This window comes from Megalobrama amblycephala, linkage group LG5 (assembly GCF_018812025.1).
Source record: "Megalobrama amblycephala isolate DHTTF-2021 linkage group LG5, ASM1881202v1, whole genome shotgun sequence".
Taxonomy (NCBI): domain Eukaryota; kingdom Metazoa; phylum Chordata; class Actinopteri; order Cypriniformes; family Xenocyprididae; genus Megalobrama; species Megalobrama amblycephala.
In genome coordinates, this window is record NC_063048.1 from 9,301,115 (window position 1) to 9,324,056 (window position 22,942).

At 37.0% G+C, this 22,942-nt stretch overlaps 1 protein-coding gene across 1 annotated transcript in view; it reads left to right on the forward strand.

The window, feature by feature from the left end:
- The window catches only part of LOC125269407 (kinesin-like protein KIF6), a 100,929-nt gene extending 78,210 nt beyond the window's left edge, over positions 1-22,719 (forward strand). The window contains exons 3-6 of the mRNA XM_048192360.1: positions 8,133-8,280; positions 8,519-8,628; positions 12,326-12,455; positions 22,324-22,719. Coding sequence (XP_048048317.1) covers positions 8,133-8,280; positions 8,519-8,628; positions 12,326-12,455; positions 22,324-22,719 — 784 coding nt within the window. The remainder of the gene's footprint in view (positions 1-8,132; positions 8,281-8,518; positions 8,629-12,325; positions 12,456-22,323) is intronic.
- Positions 22,720-22,942: the final 223 nt, after the last annotated feature.

Consider the following 22,942-nt stretch of genomic DNA (forward strand, 5'->3'; position numbering starts at 1 on the left):
CGGCTAGTCCCTGGGGTAGCACGATCTGATCGTCAGGTTCCTGAGGGGGGGCGAGGAGACTAAATCAGCCTCGCCCTTCCTCCTTACCCTCTTGGGATCTGACCCTGGTACTTACATCTCTCCGGGGTCATCCCTTCAAACCTTTGCAATCGGTTGAGTTAAAAGTACTGCCCCTTAAGACCGTCCTCCTGGTTGCATTGGCTTCGCTTAGAGGGTAGGGGACCTGCACACATTTTCGGTCGATGAATCGTGCCTGGAATTCGGGCCTGGGGATTCTCATGTTTTCCTGAGACCCCGACCCGGATATGTGCCCAAGCTTCCTACCACTCCCTTCAGAATCAGGTAGTGAGCCTGCAAGCGCTGCCCTTGGAGGAGGCAGACCCAGCCCTGGCTTCGCTCTGTCCAGTTCGCGCTCTGCGTGTTTACTTGGATAGAACTCGAAGCTTCAGGACCCTCAGATCAGCTCTTTGTCTGTTATGGAGGCCAGCAGAAGGGAAAGGCTGTCTCCAAGCAGAGGATGGCCCACTGGATAGTGGATGCCATTGCCCTGGCGTACGATTCCCAGGGCATGCCATGCCCGTTCAGGTTGAGAGCTCACTCCTCTAGAGCAGTGGCTTCTTTCTGGGGGCTGGCTCAAGGCGCCTCGCTGACAGATATCTGTGGAGCTGCGGGCTGGGCGACACCCAACACGTTTGCTAGGTTGTATAGCTTACGTGTAGAGCCGGTATCACCCCGTGTACTCGCTTTAACCAGCCGGTAGACGCGTTGTACCTGCTCTTTGTGTCGGCTTGCAATGCCATTCCCGCCCTCTGGGCCGGATACGTGCATCTTTGACTCCAGTCATGTTCCCCGGTTGGTGGCGAACCCTGTTGAGCTCCTCCGCCTCCCCTTCGGCTCGGACATTTCGGAGTGTCTGTTGCCAGGCCAACATCCGTTCCTGACGTTGTCTGTTGGCTGGGTTCCATATGTCATGACCCCTCTTCGTGAGTGGTCCCATATGTGTATCGTCCACGGTCAAGCTCCCTATGGTGAGCCTGTGTCTTTCCCTGAGCAGAGTTAACTCTGCTGTCACCTGTCAAATGAGTCTCCCCCTACTTAGGTGGGGCCATTCCAGGGACTTTGTATGCGTACTGCCCTAGCGTCAGTCCATATGTATTCTCCACTTAAATTCCTCCCCAAGGATAGGTAGTGGCCTCCGCAGCGTCCCCTCGGGTTCCCTTCCCTAGTGTAGTCTAGTTTACTTAGTGGGTAGATCGGTACAGTAGTTGACTCTCTCGGCGTTAGCTCGCCCCCTTCACTGTCCCATGGGTGCAACGGGTGGCTTGAGCTTGCGCTGAGCACTGGAAGCGGTTTCGTAACTGTGGCGCTTTATTTGGGATCCCAATTCGTCGGTCACTACTGACGTACGTCGAACGTGACCGACTGAAAGGGAACGTCTCGGTTACGTATGTAACCCTCGTTCCTTGAAGGAGGGAATCGGAGACGTACGTCCCGTCGCCACAGTTTCTGTACCCTTGCTGCAGTGCGGACACCAGTTGTCTCCTCAGCGAAAAACAGAGTGCGATTGCATCTGCTTCCTATTTATGTCCCCCAGATGTGGGTGATGTGCATTATGCAAATATCGCACGCCAATGTTCATTGGCTTGTTTTAGTTCTCTCGAAGCTGATAGGGGCTCTCTAGCGATATCCCAATTAGTTGGTCACTACTGACGTACGTCTCCGTTCCCTCCTTCAGGGAACGAGGGTTACATATGTAACCGAGACGTTTTTTCTGTATGTTTGATATACACCATGATGAGCTTGAGACATGATCACAGAAGGTTTTTTCACAGCCTACCTGACTGAAAGAGCTCATTATTATGCAGCTTATTAGAAGTTCTTTATGCGATTCTTTTGTCTTCTCAGGTGTAAATGACCCATTATTCATGATGATTCACGCCTCCACGCATACTGTGTTTCTTGACAAAAAGTGTCGTACAAAAACTAAATCAATATATTGTTTTATGTGAAGGAGTAGGCAGCATAATTTTTACATAATTTTGAAGCAAAAACTCTAGTTTACAACCTCCAATACCCAGAAGTCTTGTGAACACTGTCATGATCACCATCAGTTCCTGGACTCTAACTCCCATAATCCTCCCTGCCAGTCACATGCACACACTCCACACCAATCACCCTTCGCCACATACAGCTAGGCTCATTACCTGGACTATAAAAGACACACACACTCCACCTCAGGGCGAAGTCTTGTTTACCTTGTGTTACAATTCCGAGCATTACTTTTCTGTCTGCCTGTCTGTTACTGAACCTGTTGTCTACCGTCTATGATCCTGTGCTGCCTGTCTTTGACCCTTGCCTTGTCTGCTGTTCTGTGAATGATATCTGCCTGTCCTGATCATTGCCTGTATCCTGACTACGACTCTGCCTGTCCCTTGCTGTTCCTGTTTGTTCCTGTTTTGACCCTGCCTGTACGACCACGCTCACATTTAATAAAAGCTTTGCATATGGATCCCTTCCTGAGTCCCGTCTCATTACAAACACAGATTTAATATACTTTTTTTTTTGGCCTTATTTCAGTGACTTAAGTTTTTTGTTTTTTCAATAACCACGCATAAACTTTATTCCTTCAAAAACACAAACATGTACATACATGTTGCTCACATATTATGGTAGCCTAGTTTGTGCTGAATACAGTGTAATGACACTTGTGTCATTAATATGTTTATGAACAACTGAAAAAAGCACAAATGTCAGGGCATGTCAAAACTTCTCCAGGCCCCAAATCAGCCTCAGACTCCAGAGGGTTAAACAACTTCAATGTCTTGGCACCAAGTTAAAAAGGTTTGGTGTAAATTGTATGAACCCTGTAGGAGTAGCAGTATAAAATTGATAGCCTGTTTTTTCAAAAAAGATTCCACATTCAAAATTCCACATTCAAACCAAAATAACTGACTTCCTGTTGGTCGGAGCTAATGAATAAATTAGGAAATTGTCCAGCTTGATGAGAACAGTATGTGTTTTGAGTTTGGTGACTGTAGGCCCCCTACTTTTGTCAAAAGGTAGTGCTATAGAGGCCCTTCTCCCAGCCAGTTAATATGGTTTTGCCCATGTCTACTGGTCGACAATATTGATGCGTTTGTCGAGTTTCATGCAATTTGAAGCATGTTAAGCACCTCAAAAACACTAAAGAATAGTATTAAAGTTTGACGTGTAGCCATGGCAACAATATTTAGGATATCACAAATACAATCACAAGTCTAGATCTGCCATGTTTTGACATCATTGTGATGAAGTTTGAAACAAAACGGGTAAAAAAAAGAGGGTGATCTAAAAGCATATTAAAAGTGACACATTCCCTGCTGACAGTTGGTGGCGCTATAACTTTGACTCACAGTAATCACATCCATGTGATCAGACTCCTATAACGAACACACAGCTGAAGTTTCACAAAAATCTATAAATGTATGCATAATTTATAACACATTTATAACACAGTTATAACACAGTTATAACACGTTTCCCTTTTCTCCCCATAAATTTGTTGGCTCACCATGGCCAAACCATTCGAGATATCAAAAATCCGCTGGCAATTTAGCATCATCAATGTTGTTGGGGATAAACAGTTTATGACCCTTGAAACCAGATATGTTGAATAAAGATCCGGGGTCAAAGTTTAAAAAAAAAAATTATAAATTGAAGAAAAATTTAATGAAGAATAGTTTGCAGTTTCCTCAGCAGAAGCCAGCTTCAAGTCTCACAAGGAGTTTGTAGGCCGCTCTGCGTACATTCACATTTCCATAACAATTATACTTTAACAGAGTCAACTAACTACGTCATTACTTCAGGTTGGATGATTCTGATTGGCTGAGAAAAATAGACAAGATTAGAAATTTTCTACATATGGACAGATAGTAAGAAGCATATCTCCCTTCGTCATGGTGATGACGAGGGGGACCCTGGATTTATGTACCGGATTTCCTTTTGGGGTCATGACATGGCATCTGCTGGTCTCAAGCAGAATGCCAGTTGGCCAGTACAAAGGAACCTGCACAAAACACTTAGCTTACATACAGAGATACACACAGCTTCTTCAAGGCTGAAGTTGATCTGAGCTCTGCTCTGAGCAGGAAACTTTCCCCAAAACATACTGATAACATGTTCTTTTCTCTCAGTGAGAGGTACAGAGGAAAATAGATGCTTTAACATACATTGAAGAAGTCATTCAAATAATTTAACAGAAATATAAATGTTGATTAATAACTTAAAAGATATATATTGAAGCGGCAGTGGATTCCAGAATCCATCCCTTCAATGTCTTGACTTCATGTTGACCGAGTTTGGTGGTGATCGGATTAAATGCCTAGGAAGAGTATATCAAATTCCAGAGCATGCGTTATTCAAACAACCCGTAATAGCCGACTTCCTGTTAAGTTGGCGTATAACTTAGAGCACGAAAGTTGTTAGGCCTGATGAGGTCTATATGTGTACCGAGTTTCATACTAATGCGTGCATCACTATGAACGCTGGATACTGTGTGTTCAATTCATACTTGTAGCCTGAGGGCGCTCTGTGCACATTTAGTCCACAAATTAATCTAAAGAAGAACAGGATATTCCAGGAACTAACAAAGGCTTCCAGAGGTCTCTAACCATGGCTTTAACATACAGATAAACACTTTTCAAGACAATGAATACACAATTGAGACGATGTATACATGTATTGCCTCAGAATTTGCGTCTGAATAGCGCTGTCTCCGTGGGCGTGGCCGCATTAGCAGATAATGAGCTGAATCACGGACGTCTCTTTTCATACAGATTACATAAACACAGAATTTTTGTTTTCAATTTGACTTACACGATTTAAAACCTGACATTTCAACGTTTCTTTAAACATAAGTCTAATTTTTATGTGATTAGTATTCACTAAGTTACAGTTCATTTTCTGAGAACTATCAGATTGGACTTTGAGACGAGAATTGAATTGAGACGAGAGATCACGCATCATGTTAGTTTTCTTTATTTTGCAAAAAGCACAACATTTTGCTTTTATTCTGTGTACACAAATAAAAGAAGATATTCCACAGATTAAAATGGTGTATAACTCTTAATTGTATGTGCAACATTGACGGAGTATTTTGAGTCTCTTTCACACTGGTAAGAAAAAAACTGAGGTGGTATCGCCGGCGTGACCACCGACCCGAGGGAGTTAAAAGCATACACATTTTGTGAAATATTGATGGATTCTCATGTTTATGTGAATTTTCTATACAGAGGAGTAATATTTATTCCATTTTTACCCAAAGCGCGCTGTTGTAATCATATGAGCACTGGATACTCTGATCTAGTGTTTTCAACTCATACCTGCAGCTGGAGGGCGCTCTGTGCACACTTAGTCCACAAATGACACATGATGAAGGAGAGGCATATCATGTGACCTTCCAGGAACTAACAGAGGCTTCCAAAGTTCGCTAAAACCATTGATATAATATGCAGATCGACACTATTGTAAGTAATAAATACACAATTGTGACGATATGTGGTTTATCTGTGTTCTTCACGTCATGTTGGGTATTAATAATAATAGATTATATTTCTAATGCAATTCTAATCGAGATAGCTTTTCTCATTGTGCAGAATAGCATACAATTATATATGTTCTGTCTGATTGTTTGATCCGAAGCCACATCACATCACAGTAGGTTATTTAAAACACTTGACTTGTAAGTTTGGAGCAAAAATGTGGTTTTAATCTTATAAATTGTCGTGTTTTCTTGGTGTGCTAAGCTAACATGCTAACGAGCCAAGAGATGCACCTGTTCTGAGCTAATGCAAATAAATAATTTTGAATTGTAAAGCTCACTGATTTTTTTTTTTCTTTTTTTCAAGAAGGGCTTTAGATAGAGTTTTAAAGAAGGTGAAGTGAGTAGTTTGGTGAAAAAAAAAATGAATAGTCAGTAATAAATCTTGAATAGTCAGCAATTATAATAGAGACAAAAGAAAAGAATAATTAGAGCCATAAGCAGGCTGGAGAGGTGTGAATGTGTTCAGGGGAGACTGAAACTGAATGGGGCAGTTAGCACCACAAAACAATATAGACAATACACTTGAATAGATGACAATAAACACCAGTTAACATTTAGAGTCTTTTCTAAATAAAATCACATGACATGGTCTTGAAAAACATTTTAAACTTATCATCTTCAGATTTGAAATATAACATGGTCAGACATGTGGCTTTAGCTGCAGTGCATTTCTAGATTGCCACAAGGCCAACTTCACTTTTATTTCCATAAAGATATTTCATAAAAATACATTTCTAATAACTTTTCAACACTTTGAAGCTATTTTTAACTATTTTCTTCATTGTTACAATAATTAATTATGACAATAAACTGCAAAGTGTCTGCTTTCAAATGAGACCTTACTTATGCTTTTAGTGCAAAGGGTTCTTGAACTGTATCTGCTTTAGTTTGGGTATGTCATTTCTTGTTATTTTTCAAAAGCGGGGGTGCTGGTTAACAGGTTAAACAAAAAAATAACATTTAAATTGTGACATAAAGTAGTCTTTGATAGATGTTTAAATATACCTAAACATACAGTATAAAATAAAAAAAGAAATCTTTGCTCTGTCTAAACTATTGCTCTATTGCTTGATTTATCCAAGCCTGTTTAAAAATGGGTATATGATGCCCTCTAGTTGTTACTCTATGTATGACATTTATCCATTATTCAATCAGATATAATTAATCCGCCTATTTTTAACGTACACATGCTTTTTGAATTGAAAAAAATGAAGAAAATATGTTTATTTCAAACATTTGTATTATTCCATATATAAATTATTTGTGTATAGTGTTTTTATAGAAAATATTAGTCATTCCATTTCCCTTTTTTGACACTACTTCAATCTATCACCACGGCAATACTGTACGAGATATCCATTATCTGTTCTCAATTTAACATCTTCAATGTCTTAGCACCATGGTAAAAAATGTTTGGTCTTAATTAGGGGTGTAACGATACGCTCAGGTCACTATATGGTACGTATCTCCATACGGAGTTCACGATACGATACGTATCACGATATTTTGAACAAAATGAAACTGAAATTCAAACAAGATTTATTCAAATTTCAATAATTTTCCTTGTTGTACATACAAGATCACATTTCAAGGTTTAATAAAAACCTTCTGTATTCAAATTAATAGTTGAATAGGGCTGTCTGTCACTGAAAAAAAATGTTAAATTTAACATGAACTTAGAATTATGAATAGGGGCCGTTCACATATCGCATCTAAAAATGCGTGGAAGGCGCGGCCGCACCGCTTCTCCTTCTTTCCAAAGCGCTTGCGCTCCCTAGTGATGTGTCGTTCTTGAACGATTCGTTCATTTTGAACGAATCTTTAATGTGACTCGGGAAGAACGAGTCGTCTCGGGGGGTGATTCGTTCAGTCGCGCATGTGCAATATTCTACAGGTTCTGTACTGCTAGAAGTAGTTCACCTGATGATTCAATTGATTAGTTCATTTCATGAGTCTTTCGGGTTTTGAGTCGTTCCTTAATCATGTGACAGACCCATACGCTACCAATGCATTCTGAGCCGGAAAGAGAATTGATTAGTTCTTTTATCCTATTCTTGATAAAAATAGGAAAAAAAAAAAAATTCTCCTCTCTTACGAATGAGGAATACATTATAATCAATATTCTTATTCTCCAGTGTACAGAAGTGAATGCATAAGAGGCACATAATATATAATATTACAAACATGGAATCCTCCTGACAAAAATAAAGAAATCGTCACAGATTTTTATCATAATAATATAATTATAATAATTCCTTAGATTTTATTTATAGTCATTGATTACTAAAAATATTATATAAAATTATTCAAATGTGATGAATATGTACATGGAAATTTAAAACCATTTAAGCAGCTCTTTTGTATTACACAGTTAAATAGTAATGTGTGACTATCAGTAGAAAATCATTGTGACACAACACACAAGTAGCACAGTTAGCAATAGTTTCCTGAGAATGTCCAAGCTGTCATAAATTGATTGATAAAAATCAAATAAATATTGATTGTAGCTATTTTCAGAAAGCTGTCATGAGAACCTTGCATCTTTTGATAGTGTGCTGGCAGGTTATAATGGCACCATCTTCGCCTATGGCCAGACCGGAAGTGGGAAGACCTTTACAATCACTGGAGGTGCGGAGCATTATAATGACAGAGGGATCATCCCCAGAACTCTTTCTTACCTTTATCATCATTTCAGCAAGGTCAGTAGACATTTTCATAGCATTTTGAAAATGCCCAGTTCTGAACAGGCTGGGATAGGGCTGGGTGATATGACCAAAGTCTTAATAGTAATTTTATATCACAATAGATATAAATGGATATATTTTACTCCCTACGGGGAGTGGAAGCAGAGGTCTGTACATACGTCTTTAACAATAGTTGGTCTGTTTCAATGTACTGTGATATACCTTAATCATATAGTTGTATATCTGTTTCCAGGACAGCAGTATGATCTATACAACCCAAATTTCTTACCTGGAAATCTACAATGAGGCTGGCTATGATCTGCTGAATCCCCAACATGAAGCATCTCGTCTGGAGGACTTACCGTTAGTCTGTTTTGACCCTTGCTCAATTCTCATTATTGTAGATTATAATTTAACTCTTTATTATATCAGATCTGATCAGGCGTGACATGGGTTAAACTAATTTGAAAATAGACAATGACCACTTCTGACCACACAGTCTAAACTTTAAAGGAGTAATGGCACTTCAAATTCACTGTCACTGTTACTGTTTTTTAATCTCTCTATGTTTATTCATTCATATGTTCATATTTCATATTCTTTGTTCATATTTCTGTTTCTGTGCCATTCAAGAGAAAAGATGTTAACATTATAAATTAAAATGTCCAACTGGCTAACTGCAAAATTCTGTAACTGCAAAATTATCAGTTTCTCTGGTTTTACTATTTATAGGTATGTGTTTGGGTAAAATTAACATTTTTGTTTTATTCTATAAACTACTGACAACAATTTTCCCAAATTCCAAATAAAAATATTGTAATTTAGAGCATTTATTTGCCGAAAGCAACAACTGGTCAAAATAACAAAAAAGATGCAGTGTTGTCAGACCTCGAATAATGGAAAGAAAATAAGTTCATATTCATTTTTAAACAACACAATACTAATGTTTTAACTTAGGAAGAGTTCAGAAATCAATATTTGGTGGAATAACCCTGATTTTGAATCACAGCTTTCATGCGTCCTTGTCATGCTCTCCATCAGTCTTTCACATCGATGTTGGGTGACTTTATGCCACTCCTGGTGCAAAAATTCACGCAGCTCGGATTTGTTTGATGGCTTGTGACCATCTATCTGAATCTTGATCACATTCCCAGAGGTTTTCAATGGGGTTCAGGTCTGGAGATTGGGCTGGCCATGACAGGGTCTTGATCTGGTGGTCCTCCATCCACACCTTGATTGACCTGGCTGTGTGGCATGGAGCATTGTCCTGCTGGAAAAAACAGTCCTCTAGAGTTGGGGAACATTGTCACAGCAGAAGGAAGCAAGTTTTCTTCCAGGACAACCTTGTACGTGGTTTGATTCATGCGTCCTTCACAAAGACAAATCTGCCCGATTCCAGCCTTGCTGAAGCACCCCCAGATCATCACCGATCCTCCACCAAATTTCACAGTGGGTGCAAGACACTGTGGCTTGTAGGCCTCTCCAGGCCTCCGTCTAGCCATTAGACGACCAGGTGTTGGACAAAGCTGAAAATTGGACTCATCAGAGAAGATGACCTTACTCCAGTCCTCTACAGTCCAATCCTTATGGTCTCTTGCAAATCTCAGCCTGGCTCTTCTTTGCTTCTCATTGATGAAGGGCTTTTTTCTAACATTGCACGACTTCAGCCCTGCCCCTAGGAGCCTGTTTCGAACCGTCCTCGCCGTGCACTTCACCCCAGCTGCCTTTTGCCATTCTTTTTGTAGGTTACTTGATGTCATCCTACGGTTGTTGAGTGACATTCGAATGAGTTGGCGGTCATTCCGGTCAGTGGAGAGTCGTTTTTCCCCCTCTGCTGGTCTGTAGCTTTGTTGTCCCCAATGTCTGCTGCTTGACCTTGTTCTTATGAACCGCCGTCTTTGAAATTTTAAGGATGGAAGCAACCCGACGCTCACTGTATCCCTCTGCCAGTAAAGCCAGAATTGAACCCTTCTTTTCCTCACTCAAAACTTTCCTTTTCAACTTTTTTGGCATGGTCAATAGTTATTTTTTGATTCCAATTACTTTTGAGGTACTAATAGCACTGTTTTTGCCCACTGCAAGAGGATAGCGATGAGCACAGAAGTGTTTTTTTTATATGTTTCCTTATTAAATAAGATTTGGTTCAGGTGATCACCTAATCAGCACCTCATTCAGTAGAATGAGGTGTGCCTGTGTTGGAATTCAACAGACATTGGAATGGAATGGCTTCCATACTTGTAGAGATGCTGATTTAAGAAAAAATTGCAGTGGTCTCTTAATTTTTTCCAGAGCTGTATATATATATATATATATATATATATATATATATATATATATATATATATATATATATATATATATAGAGTGGCAAGAAAAAGTATGTGAACCACTTGCAGAATCTGTGAAAATGTGAATAATTTTAATAAAATAAGTGAGATCATACAAAATGCATGTTATTTTTTATTTAGTACTGTCCTGGGTAAGATATTTTACATAAAATATGTTTACATTTAGTTCACAAGACAAAACAATAGCTGAATATATTCAAATAACCCATTCATAAGTATATGAACCATTGATTCTCAATACTGTGTGTGGTTACCTGGATGATCCACGACTGTTTTTTTGTTTTGTGATGGTTGTTTATGAGTCCCTTGTTTGTTCTGAGCAGTTAAACTGAGCTCTGTTCTTCAGAAAAATTCTCTGGGTCCTGCAGATTCTTCAGTTTTCAAGCATTTTTTGCATATTTTAACCCTTTCCAGCAGTGACTGTATGATTTTGAGATCCGTCTTTTCACACTGAGGACAACTGAGGGACTCAAACTCAACTATTAAAAAGGTTCAAACATTCACTGATGCTCCAGAAGGGAACACGATGCAGTAAGAGTCGAGGGGTGAAAACATTTGAACAGGATGAAAATGTCACAATTTTTCTTATTTTGTTTAAATATCATTGTTTTTATCATTTAGTACTGCCCTTCGGAAGCAACAGAAGATACTTGGATGTTTCCTGAAAGACAAATGAAGTACAATTTACCTTGAAATTTGAATTCAAAGGTTTTCACCCCCTGGCTCTTAATGCATCGTGTTTCCTTCTGGAGCATCAGTGAATGTTTGAACCTTTTTTAATAGTTGAGTTTGAGTCCCTCAGTTGTCCTCGGTGTGAAAAGATGGATCTCAAAATCATTCAGTCACTGCTGGAAAGGGTTCAAATATGCAAAAAATTATTGAAAACTGAAGAATCTGCAGGACCTGGAGGATTTTTCTGAAGAACAGAGCTCAGTTTAACTGCTTAGAACAAACAAGGGACTCATGAACAACCATCACAAAACAAAATAACAGTCATAGATCATCCAGGTAACCACACACAGTATTGAGAATCAATGGTTCACATACTTTGAATGGGGCCACATTATTCACATTTTCACAGATTCTGCAAGTGCATACTTTTTCTTGCCACTGTATGTATGTGTGTGTGTGTGTGTGTATGTATATATATATATATATATATATATATATATATATATATATATATGATATAGAGTGATTTACTTTTTTCATGTTGTTTAGTTAATCACTTAGCCTCACAACAGATGACTTAGTTTTTATTGTAAATCAGACACTTTTACATACAAAAAAAAAAAAAATTAGACTATTAGTTATTAAACTCAACTCTTCCATCTGGTTCTGTTCTCTCTCTCAAACTCTGTTCTCACTTTACACTCTCATGAATGTTTGGGGTTCAGTACAAGTTTTAATCCCTCTTGACAGCATGTCTAAGATAACTTTTATTATATTAACATGTAAAGACAGTAAACCTAATAATGTTATCATGAGTGCAAGGTTGCCGGAAAAAAGGCATTTCCTGTTCACCTATATGTTAAAAAATCCTCTGATTAAAAGATTAATTGTGTGTGTAAGTGTGTTGAGTTTGTCTCTGGCACTGAAGTCTACACAGCTGAGGTTTATTGATTTGATGATGGACTACTTCTCTCTCTCTCTCTCTCTCTCTCACACATTATACTCTTTCTCATCTTCTTAATGTTTTGTCATTGATTTAGGAGGGTGACAATAATGGAAGACTCAGACCAGAACATTCACCTCAAGAACCTGTCGTTGCAACAGTCAGCCAATGAAGAGGAAGCTTTGGATTTGCTTTTTTTAGGAGACACTAATCGTATGATCGCAGAGGTGAGGACATCAGTCTGTATGTAAAAGCTGATTCAGCTTTCTATTAGTGGTCGACCAATATATTGCCAAGGTCGATATATCGGGTGATACCTTTTTACAATTTTTAAAATCTCGACGTTGGGCGATAAGTTTTTCTGTCTGACCAATGTGTTGGAAGCAGGACTTTTTATTTTGATGGCACTGAGGACGGCAGCACCTGAGCACACAGTGTTCCCATTCTTCATTAGTTATGGTCTCTGTTTAACAGTTTTGACTAATACATTACTAGAAAGAACTGTTAAAGAAATAAAGTAAACTGTATATGAAAAAGTATTATAGCGTTTGCTTTTATGTTATTAGCAACAGAAAGACAAACACTTTAATACTTTCTCATTTACCGTCAGCGTTCAGCAAATATGCATTTATATTATTTAAACAAATCTTTGAATATCTAATAAACATTTAATTTCACAAACCTTGCAGGCTTAGTCGTATTTAGTTGTCAGATATTCTGAAGTGTGCATTTGTAGCCTGCATCAACCTGTTACTCTGTGCGTGACGGTCAGTCCGTGTTAAATAGAATGCAGACAAGAGAGTTCAGCTTCACTGGAGACACATTGTCGACAAACTTTGTACCCTTGATTTCAAACTATGCTGCGCTATATTCAGTTGCCCACTATGTCATATTAATGTAATTTTCACTGTGTGCTGTATGTAAAATAAGTGTTTCTTTTTGGAAAGTGTCTTTATTTGGAAAAAAAGAAAAAAAAGTGATTCCCAGTGTGCACAAACTTACCAGATTATTGAGTGCCCTGATGGTTACAGTGTTTACTTCCTTTTTAATCAAATTTTTTCAAACAACTTCTTTATTTGTGGAAAATATTCTAATATGGTCATACAGAATCATAAAGTTGCCATCAAAAGTAAGTCTGTTTAATTTAGAGATTAATTTTAATTCATTTTCAAATTGGTTGCTGTTGTATCAGAAATAATCAGCTGTGCTGTTTAGATAATTATGTGATTGCTACCAAATGAGTTAAAGACCCATCAGCCTGCATCGTCAGAGTTTCATGCCAGAACTAGGTAATTATATCAAAGTTTTATATGCTCTCAAAGTTTGGCTATCAAAAAACCAATATCAGTCGACCAATGCTTTCTACTGGCATCCTACTCTTTGGCCATGTTCACATAGTCATTGTTTAGAATTGAAAACTGTTTTTGTAAGATAATTTTTGAAAAGAAACAAAAGCAAAAATATTTGATATTTTCAATCATTCGAAATATGTACAAGATTTCTGTACATTTGCCACATTTTACTCATTAGATATCTCCAAACCAATAACAGTAATCCATCTATTCATCCAATCTCCAAATTGCTTGTCCTATTTACTGTAGAGTGAAAACAGCAGTCTTGTAAAGGCACACAGGGTATGTGCACACAGAGAGCCGCTTCACAGACAGTGAGCTAGTTCCGAAATTATAGCTCTTTTTGCCTTATTGCTCACTTGATTTGAATTAATGATTGGCTGATCATAGTAAAGGTCATTCTTGTTTGGCTGCTTTCTTAGAGCTGGTGAGCGGAGCACAAATAGCGTAATCATATTGTAACTGTTGCAAAATAATTCCAGTAAAAAAATAAGATAAGAAAGATAAAAAGATGCTGCATTACTTAAATTAAATATTTTTATGACATTAAACAGAAAATATTAATTGCTGAAATTAACATTATTTTTGACAGCACTAATATAACATACAAGAAAAACATGGGTTGGGATCTCAGATAACAAGAAAAAAAGCAAAACAACAACAACAAAAACGCCTATTTACTCCTGGGGCCACTTGCATAAACATAACCATTGTGTTAAAGGGTTTTCATGATGCAGTGTTTTGAAATCGGCCCCTATAGATATTGTTGAAAAGTAGTTATTTTGTTTTTTTAGCACACCAAAAATATTCTTGTTGCTTTATAATATTAAAATAGAACCACTGAACTCACATGAACTGTTTCAAATATGTTTTTAGTACCTTTATGGACCTTGAGAGTTTGAATGGCTTTGCTCTCAATAGAGGCCTTACTGAGCCATTGGATTTCATCAACAATATCTTAATTTGTGTTCAAAAGATGAACAAAGGTTTTACGGGTGTCGAACAACATGAGGGTAGGTAATAAATTACATTATTTTCATTTTTGTGTGAACTAACCCTTTAAGACTGTGTCTTGCTTGACGGAGGGTGTGTCTGAAGCTTGTGCTGATCCGACCATCATAGTACAACAGCCAATCACATTACTTTCCAGTGTTGCATGAACGCAATTGGCTAGCGTCTGTGATCTGATTGGCTGACGCCTGCGTTGGTGCTTGAAAAGTTGAGAAATCTTCAACTTCTGCCATGAGCAACATGAGTGAAGTGACGCGACAAAACCCACAATTCAGTTCGGCAACGTATGACGTCACCCATTCGAAGTAAATGAGAAGCCTTAACGTTGATGCCACGTGTAAATACAGCGTAAAGGGTGTCCAGGAGTTGAGTTGGAGATCGGAAGAGACAGGTGAAGCCTGAAGGACACAGAGCTGGTACTGGTTCGATGGAGGAGACTTGGGCAATTTGGTCATCCAGTGTCCATTGGATAGGGATGACAATGATGAAAGGAGGCAGAATACGCTCTGGACAATAACGTCTTTGAGTTTTTGTAACCTGGATGATATGTGATGGTAAATTAGAAGCATGTGAAGAATAGGGACCAAAGATTTAAGGATTTAGGAATAAGGATTTAGCCGTTTTGCTCTCCATAGGTACTCCAAGTTGCAGTGGTCAAGTATCTCCTGAAAAGAGATACAGAATCCTTCAAGCCAGTGCCGTCATTCTTCCAGTGTCAACTTCATGGACAACAGCTCCCAGTTGCTAATGTCATAGTAGGCCAATGCAGACAAAGCTTACAGGAGTAGTAGGTAAAAAAAAATAGTTTAGGAAGAGTAAATCCAATAGATCCAGCTTGGAAAACACTGTTGCTCCTCGCAAGTTCTCCAGAGTCTCTGGGATCTGAGGAAGTTGACACATTAACTTAAATGTTGTTAAAGGCTCGGTAATCAGTGCAGGGCCGTAGTCTTCCAGCCTTCTTGGCCACAATGAAGCAGCTGGATACAGCAGGTGAATTGGATTGATAAATATAGCCTTGCTTTAATGCCTCACTGATATACTCTTTCAGTGCTTGTTGTTCAGGCAAAGACAGAGGATAAACTCTCCCACGTGACAAGGAAGCACCTGGAAGCTGGTCAATAGCACAGTCGCAAGGGCAATGAAGAGGAAGTTGAAAAGCTCACTTGGGGCTAAACACATTGTGGCGGTACTCTTGTGGAATAGAGATGGATAACTCAATAAAAGGGCTCTCAATGGTAGTGGTTCTGAGGTGAAGGTTGGATAGAACTCGTCATCTGCTGAGAGGGAGGTGTTAAGCGAACTGTAGACAGCCATGGAAACATTAGCCCTTGCTTTCACACAGCAATCCCGGTAAATTACCGTAAAATTACCAGAATGACTTTACGGGTAAATACACAAATATGCTGTTCACACAAGCAATGGCGTTATGGCTTTTTACCGGTAAGAGACCATTCACACATCAGCACCAAAATACCAGTAAATTCTGTGATGTCAGTCATTGAAAATGATCTTTAAACGGTGCGGCGTTGTCTTCATCTGCCCGCATGAGGAGAAGCGCTTTACTTTCATTTTACTTTTTACTTTTATCTGTTCAACTATCTGAGTGACCGGCATAATGGATGATCAAACAGAATGTGTTTTTGCTCATTATAGTATCCAACTGCAGAGCTGTAGCGCTGATGTATGGAAAAGAAAGCGTGGTCTCCAGCGCGTTAAAAAATCTGCGAGACATGATGCAACGGTCAAAAATGTTCAACTAGCGCATATTTACATAGAAAAACTATTAAAAAGCTTACTGTAAACATCGCAGAGTAATCACACCATCTATATATTAACTTTATGACTTCTTACGTCAGCGTGTTTTGAATTCCTACATGCTCAAACCTCATATCTTCATTCTGCATTCACACAGAGCACATTACCGGTAATTTACTGGTAATGTTACAACTTCTCTTACTGGTAAATTGCCAGAACCAATTTACCGGTATTTTTGAAAAGGACCTGTTCACACATGATCTCATACTGGTAATTTACCAGTAAACGCTGTATATGTGAAAGGGGCTAATGATTTCCCCAGGAGCAGATCTCACATGTGGACCAGGACAGCACAGGATAATGTTTGGGAGCTTGACAGCAGGATTATAATGTGTACTTTAACATTTAACTAGCTCTTAAGGCCCGTTCACACCAAGAATGATAGCTATAAAGATAACGAAAAAGATACAGTTCTAAAAATCTGGTGACGGCCCATTACCGTCAGTGGATACGATTGGTTTGTAATGTGTCAAACAATTAAAAGTGAGTCAGGATGGGTATAACACCTCTCATGGTTTATTATTAAGTCAACAAAGCCTTTCCTTCCTTTCTTCCTTCCTTCCCTCCCTCCCTGGAGAGCTGACTCCATCTAGTCTGGAAGCCCCCAAAAATGACACTTCAATTCTGACACCTACTGAAGATAATCCATTTGTTTTATTAGCCAGAGTTAAGATTTTTACACTGTATTTCTATTGCATTACATACCAAACATTTTAATCTTACAGTTTTTAAATTGTTTACACACTAAAAGTGTTACTCGAGGCCTGCTTAATAAAACTTGTCAATACGTTCTCTCTATGTGCAAGTGACAAAAATAAGATTCTAATCAAGAGATGATCAAAAGATATTGTGGACATGTCCAGGCATGTAGGGGTTTCTATGTTTCTACATTTCAAGTAATAAATAAAAAAATAAAAAATATATATATATATTTTATAAGCTCTTTTTTTTCATGGGACAAATTTTGCTTAGGGGGAAAAGTTTGTGGTATTACTACACTTTTGGCCACATTTTGTCCATACAATTGGTTCTATAAAAGGAATTTATCTCTATTTTAAATTAAATGAAAATAAATAAAATATGTAAGACAATGAATAATAACAAATATGTTACTAACATTTATTTAAACCGTTTTAGTTATAGTTTTACCTAAATGAAATGTATAAATAAAAATAAATAAATACATATAAATATGAAAACACCTTACATTTTAAGAGAGCTGAAGTCATTTTTTATGCAACGATAAAAATAAATAAATAAATAAAAGTGAAATAAAAAGCAAATAGTTTAAGTTGTATCATAAACAAAACACTCCCAGATCCTCCCATGGAGGGATAAACTCCAGCGTGAAATGAATGCTTCAGACCCTCACATGGACGGGTGGAGTCAGACTAGATGAGCCTCTGTGTCACAGCATATGTTAAGACCGCTAACTCCTTTCCAGAGTGAATGTTTTTGTACTAAATTTATTTCAAAGCACAATCTTAAAAGTTTAAATATGATCTTTTAATTTTAATCCAGTCTTTAAAGATTTAATAAAATTGTATCTTCTATTTATCTTTCTGGAAGTCTACTGTATAAAGTTAACATCTGATGACCAATGGTAGAAACGATTTTGCTTAAACTTTAAAATGTTAAATCAAAAACCTGTACTTAGTTGTCTTAGATCTTATTTATCAAAGATTTAAACAGCATTTTCATCCATGCAACACACAAAGTTTTTGAGAAATCTGTATGATTTTAAAATAAACTGCAAATATTTAATATTTATTTATTTATTTTTATTTTTTTTTTTTAATCCAAATGTGAAGGTGTCTGTGTGTTTGACGCATCACAACTCTCACGTAACCTGGAACCAGGGCTCAGCATTAAGAAATTCACACATTTTCAAAAGAGAGACCAGGTGTTCCTCTGTGCTGTTCCCATGAAAAAAATTGTCTTGAGTGAATATTTAATTTTTACTTGTCTTAATTCAAAGCATGATATTACTTTAAACTTCAAATAAAAAAGTGTCCATATGTTGTCATACTATTATGGTGTGTCTTAACTCAACATCTGACATTTTGCAGTAGCTATGATCTAGTATTGCACTTATAAGTTGCACTCAAAAAAATGAATTTTCACTGTTGTTAGTTTCACTCAATCCATCCTTGTTCACATTACTTAAAAAACTCATGTAACTACATGAACTTAATTTAACTGAGTTGTTTCTAATAAAAATGAGTATTGTCAGCTTTACTTAATAAGTGCTTGTTCAGTCAACTTAACATTGCTGAGTGAAACACACAAATTAATGTAGACATAACTAACTGGGCAGTGGATCTGTAGTTCCCAGCATAATTTGCAAGGGACTGCATTAGCATTAGGGAGTAAAGTGTTATTTTATGTGTTTTTCAGTAAAGGGAAAGATGTAGTTTGTTTATGATAATGTTTAATGTTCAGTTATGTTTGGACATTAAGAGGAGTTTCTGTCATGTTTTTGAATTTTGTGGTTACCATTATGCAGAAGAGTGGTGCCTGTGTTTAGGCTGTGTGCACTCATCTTTAGGATGGAATTTTTGCTCGCAGTTCAATTGAGTTTGATCATTGAGTTATTTTTGAGTGCAATTTGTAGAGCAAATAGGTCATTTAATAAGGTAAATTAAGTCAATAAATGTGTTCACCTAACGTAATAAACATAACATTATTGAGTAAACTGCACAAATAAATATTATGTAGCTGACAAATTCAAATGATTTGTATTTACTCAAACATTTTGTCATCTTTACTTGAATTTCTTTTGTTCATACAATTGTTATTTGTACAAATTACTCAATATAGTTGCGTGGAACCACTTGTCACCTTTTTTTTTTTAAGGAAATTCAACAGGTTTTTTTTCTTTTGAGTGTGGCATTTATCTGTGTAGAAACATACCCTTTAGTGAAAATATATAACAATATATAATATCAGTTATCTACTCAAAAATATATGTAGAATTTTAAAAATGTTGATGTGACAGTTTGTCTGTTGGTCACAGTGATGACACTAGCAGGAAGAATGCCCTTTGACCCCCAACAATTTTGCAGGGTGTTAAAGACCCTACAAGGTAGTCATTAATTTCAATTGTTATTTACAAAACAACATTTTTTTTTTCAACTGAGTGAAGCCACACATGTGAGGTTTTTCAGAAGGTGTGACTTCCAGGGTCAATGGGGTTCCTGAGTGAAAATTTAATTGTGCTTGAAAACCAAAGATTAGGCCAAATCCCTACCTGGCATGTTCGCATTAGATCCTGATGTCCTGCTGTAGAATATATATACCGTTAAAAAATAGTTTACGATATCTGTTAAATATGTTTATTTGTGCTTAAAAATTATTTTTTTTTTCATTTTTGACCAAGTGGGGACCTTCAGGTGTGTGAGTGTTTAAGCCCATACTCAGCAGCACCCCTGTAGGCTGGAGCAAGAACTGCAATGGCCCATAAACACACGTCGTTCACACTCCTCTATTGTTTGAATGGCTTGCTGTCCTAGAGAGGGTCTGAGACTGCGAGCCGTTTAACAGGCTGCTTAAAGAACTGATTCTTGAGATACGAAACAAAACATTGTTTAGAGGGTAGTTGTTATTATTTAATACATTACTTTTTTATTTGCTGTATACTGTTTTATTGACATTATACACTTTATTATTGACTATATTATATACTACAAAAAAATCCTTATATCTCTTATACACTACCGATCAAAAGTTTGTTTTTAAAAAAAGTTTCATCTGCTCACCAAGGCTGCATTTATTTAATTAAAATTACAGTAAAAACAGTAATATTGTGAAACAATTTACAATTTAAAATAACTGTTTTCTATTTGAAAATATTTTAAAATGTAATTTATTCTTGTGTTGGCAAAGCTGAATTTTCAGCATCATTACTCCAGTCTTCAGTGTCACATGATCCTTCAGAAATCATTCTAATATGATGATTTGGTGCTCAAGAAACATTTATTGTGTAAAATTGTACAAAATATTTGTGTACAATATTTTTTTTTTCAGGATTCTTTGATGAATAGAAAGTTCAAAAGAACAGAGTTTATTTGAAATATAATCTTTTGTAACATTATAAATGACTTTACTGTCACTTTTGATCAATTTAATGCATTCTTGCTGAATAAAAGTATTAATTTCTTTCATTTCTTTTCAAAAAAATAAAAATACAAATTCTTACTGACCCCAAACTTTTGAACAGTAGTGTATAATGTTACAAAAGCTTAGTATTTCAGATAAATGCTGTTCTTTTGAACTTTGTAATTATCAAGGAAACCTGAAAAAAGTACACAACTGTTTTCAACATTGATAATAATAAGAAATGTTTCTTGAGCAGCAAATCAGCATATTAGAATGATTTCTGAAGGATCATGTGACACTGGAGTAATGATGCTGAAAATTCAGCTTTGCCATCACAGGAATAAATGACATTGTAAAATATATTCAAATAGAAAACAGTTATTTTAAATTGTAAATTGTTTCACAATATTACTGTTTTTACTGTATAGTCATCAATCAAAGGGGTCTTAAATCATTCTGACACAAGCTCCCCCATATTACTACTGTCATATTGCTACATATTACTTGCTTCCTTTGAAGTTGCAGTGAAAAAGACTAGGCGTTGTTTTTATTCCACTGTATTGACTTCTAAATTCACTGTTAGATTAGATCAATTACACTAGCTTTTCATTTGAAACAATGCTGAGGACATCTGCTGATTTAAGCCATGTAAATGCAACAACAACAGCAAAAACATGTTGCTCACACTTTGAAACTGCAGCGCATGAGCTTAGAATAAACATATTGTTATCGTTCATTGGTGTGGACGCAAAAACAGTTATTGTTATTGTTATCTTTATATTTATCGTTCTCGGTGTGAATAGGCCTTTAGTGTAAGAGATTGAGGTCTTTAGCTCACATACTCATGGTTTTCTTATATCAGGATATCCTGATGAGTTTCACTCTCTCTCCATCACAGTGTGTTGTTTTTTTTAGCTGTTTAGTATTCCTGTTTTCTATTTTTTGAAACTCTAACAAAAAGTTTTTTTGATATAATCATTTAATGCTGTAAGTCATCTTGAGTTTTCTCATGTTTGTATATGATTATACCTGTCATCAACAACATCTGAGGATAAGGAGAAATGCAGGAGAGATACAGAGATATTTATTCAATGTTTTATTAGACCATTTTATTAGGGCTGCACGATTTATCGTGATTAAACCACACGCGATTTGGCAAAGGCTGTAATTATTTTATGCGCAGCTTGTCAGAGCTGTATGGCTCTGTGATCAGTAGTAAATGCTTCTACATCTGAAAGCCAGAGGGCGCTCTTGCACAGTAACTCCAAATATGCCCTGCCGCAGAAGAAAATAACACTCATCATATTGCTGTAGCTGAATAAACAGAAGATTGAAATTCTTTGATTGATTAAACATGACTAATAAACACACGGCTGCCTTATTCTGTGTAAGAAGCCACATCATCTCACAGAAGTACACTCAACTGTCGTTATGAAGTGAGTTTGGAGTTAAAACATGTTATTAAATGCTGTCTTTTGTTGGACAAGATGTTAATAAATGCTTCTCATGTCTGGAAAATTCTTGACACGTCTTGCTTCTTCAAATGTCCATTATAACCGACTCAAACTCGCAGTGCTTTCAGATGGATTAGCGTTTGGAGCCGAACTTCATTGACAAGCTGCGCATAAAAAAAAAAATGCAGCCTTTGCGATTTCATAATCGCACCAAGAATCGCGTTTAAGCGATAAGCGATTAAGTTCAATGTTATTTTTCATATCGTGCAATAAAACATGCAGCGCTACATTTTATTGTTATTTGCTGTAATGGTAGTTCATTTTACTCATCCCTGGTCTCTATCTACATATTCATCTTTTTGTAGACTCCCATGAACGAGGCTTCTACACGGTCTCACTGCATCTTTACCATTCACCTGTGCAGCAAAGAGCCGGGCTCAGCCACGGTACGCTGCTCCAAGCTCCACCTGGTGGACCTGGCTGGGTCTGAAAGAGTGGGAAAGACTGGTGTGGGAGGTCAAATCCTAACAGAAGCTAAATATATTAACCTCTCCCTGCACTACTTGGAGCAGGTAGTAGGACTTTCTTTGTTACAGATGTTTTTTAAGGTGCATTATGGAATTTTGGTCTCTCTGACACAACCTCTAGTTGAAGCATATAATTGCAAGTTACTTGGAGAATTGTTTTTTTGTTTCATGTTGAAACATGCAGCTCTTGAATGCACATCGATGATCAATTTAATGGTTTTAGATAACCCATAGTTGCCTGTGATTGCCATATCTGATTCTGAACACATCTGTCATATGTCTGTCTCATGTTACATTTATTTAATACAGTATAACAGCAATATTGTGACATTTTATTGCAATTTAACTGTATTTGAATATATTTTAAAATGTCATTTATTCCTAGGTTAGCAAATCGATCACTTCTGATCAATTTAATGCATTAATGTGTTAATGTATTAATGTAATTAATGCATTA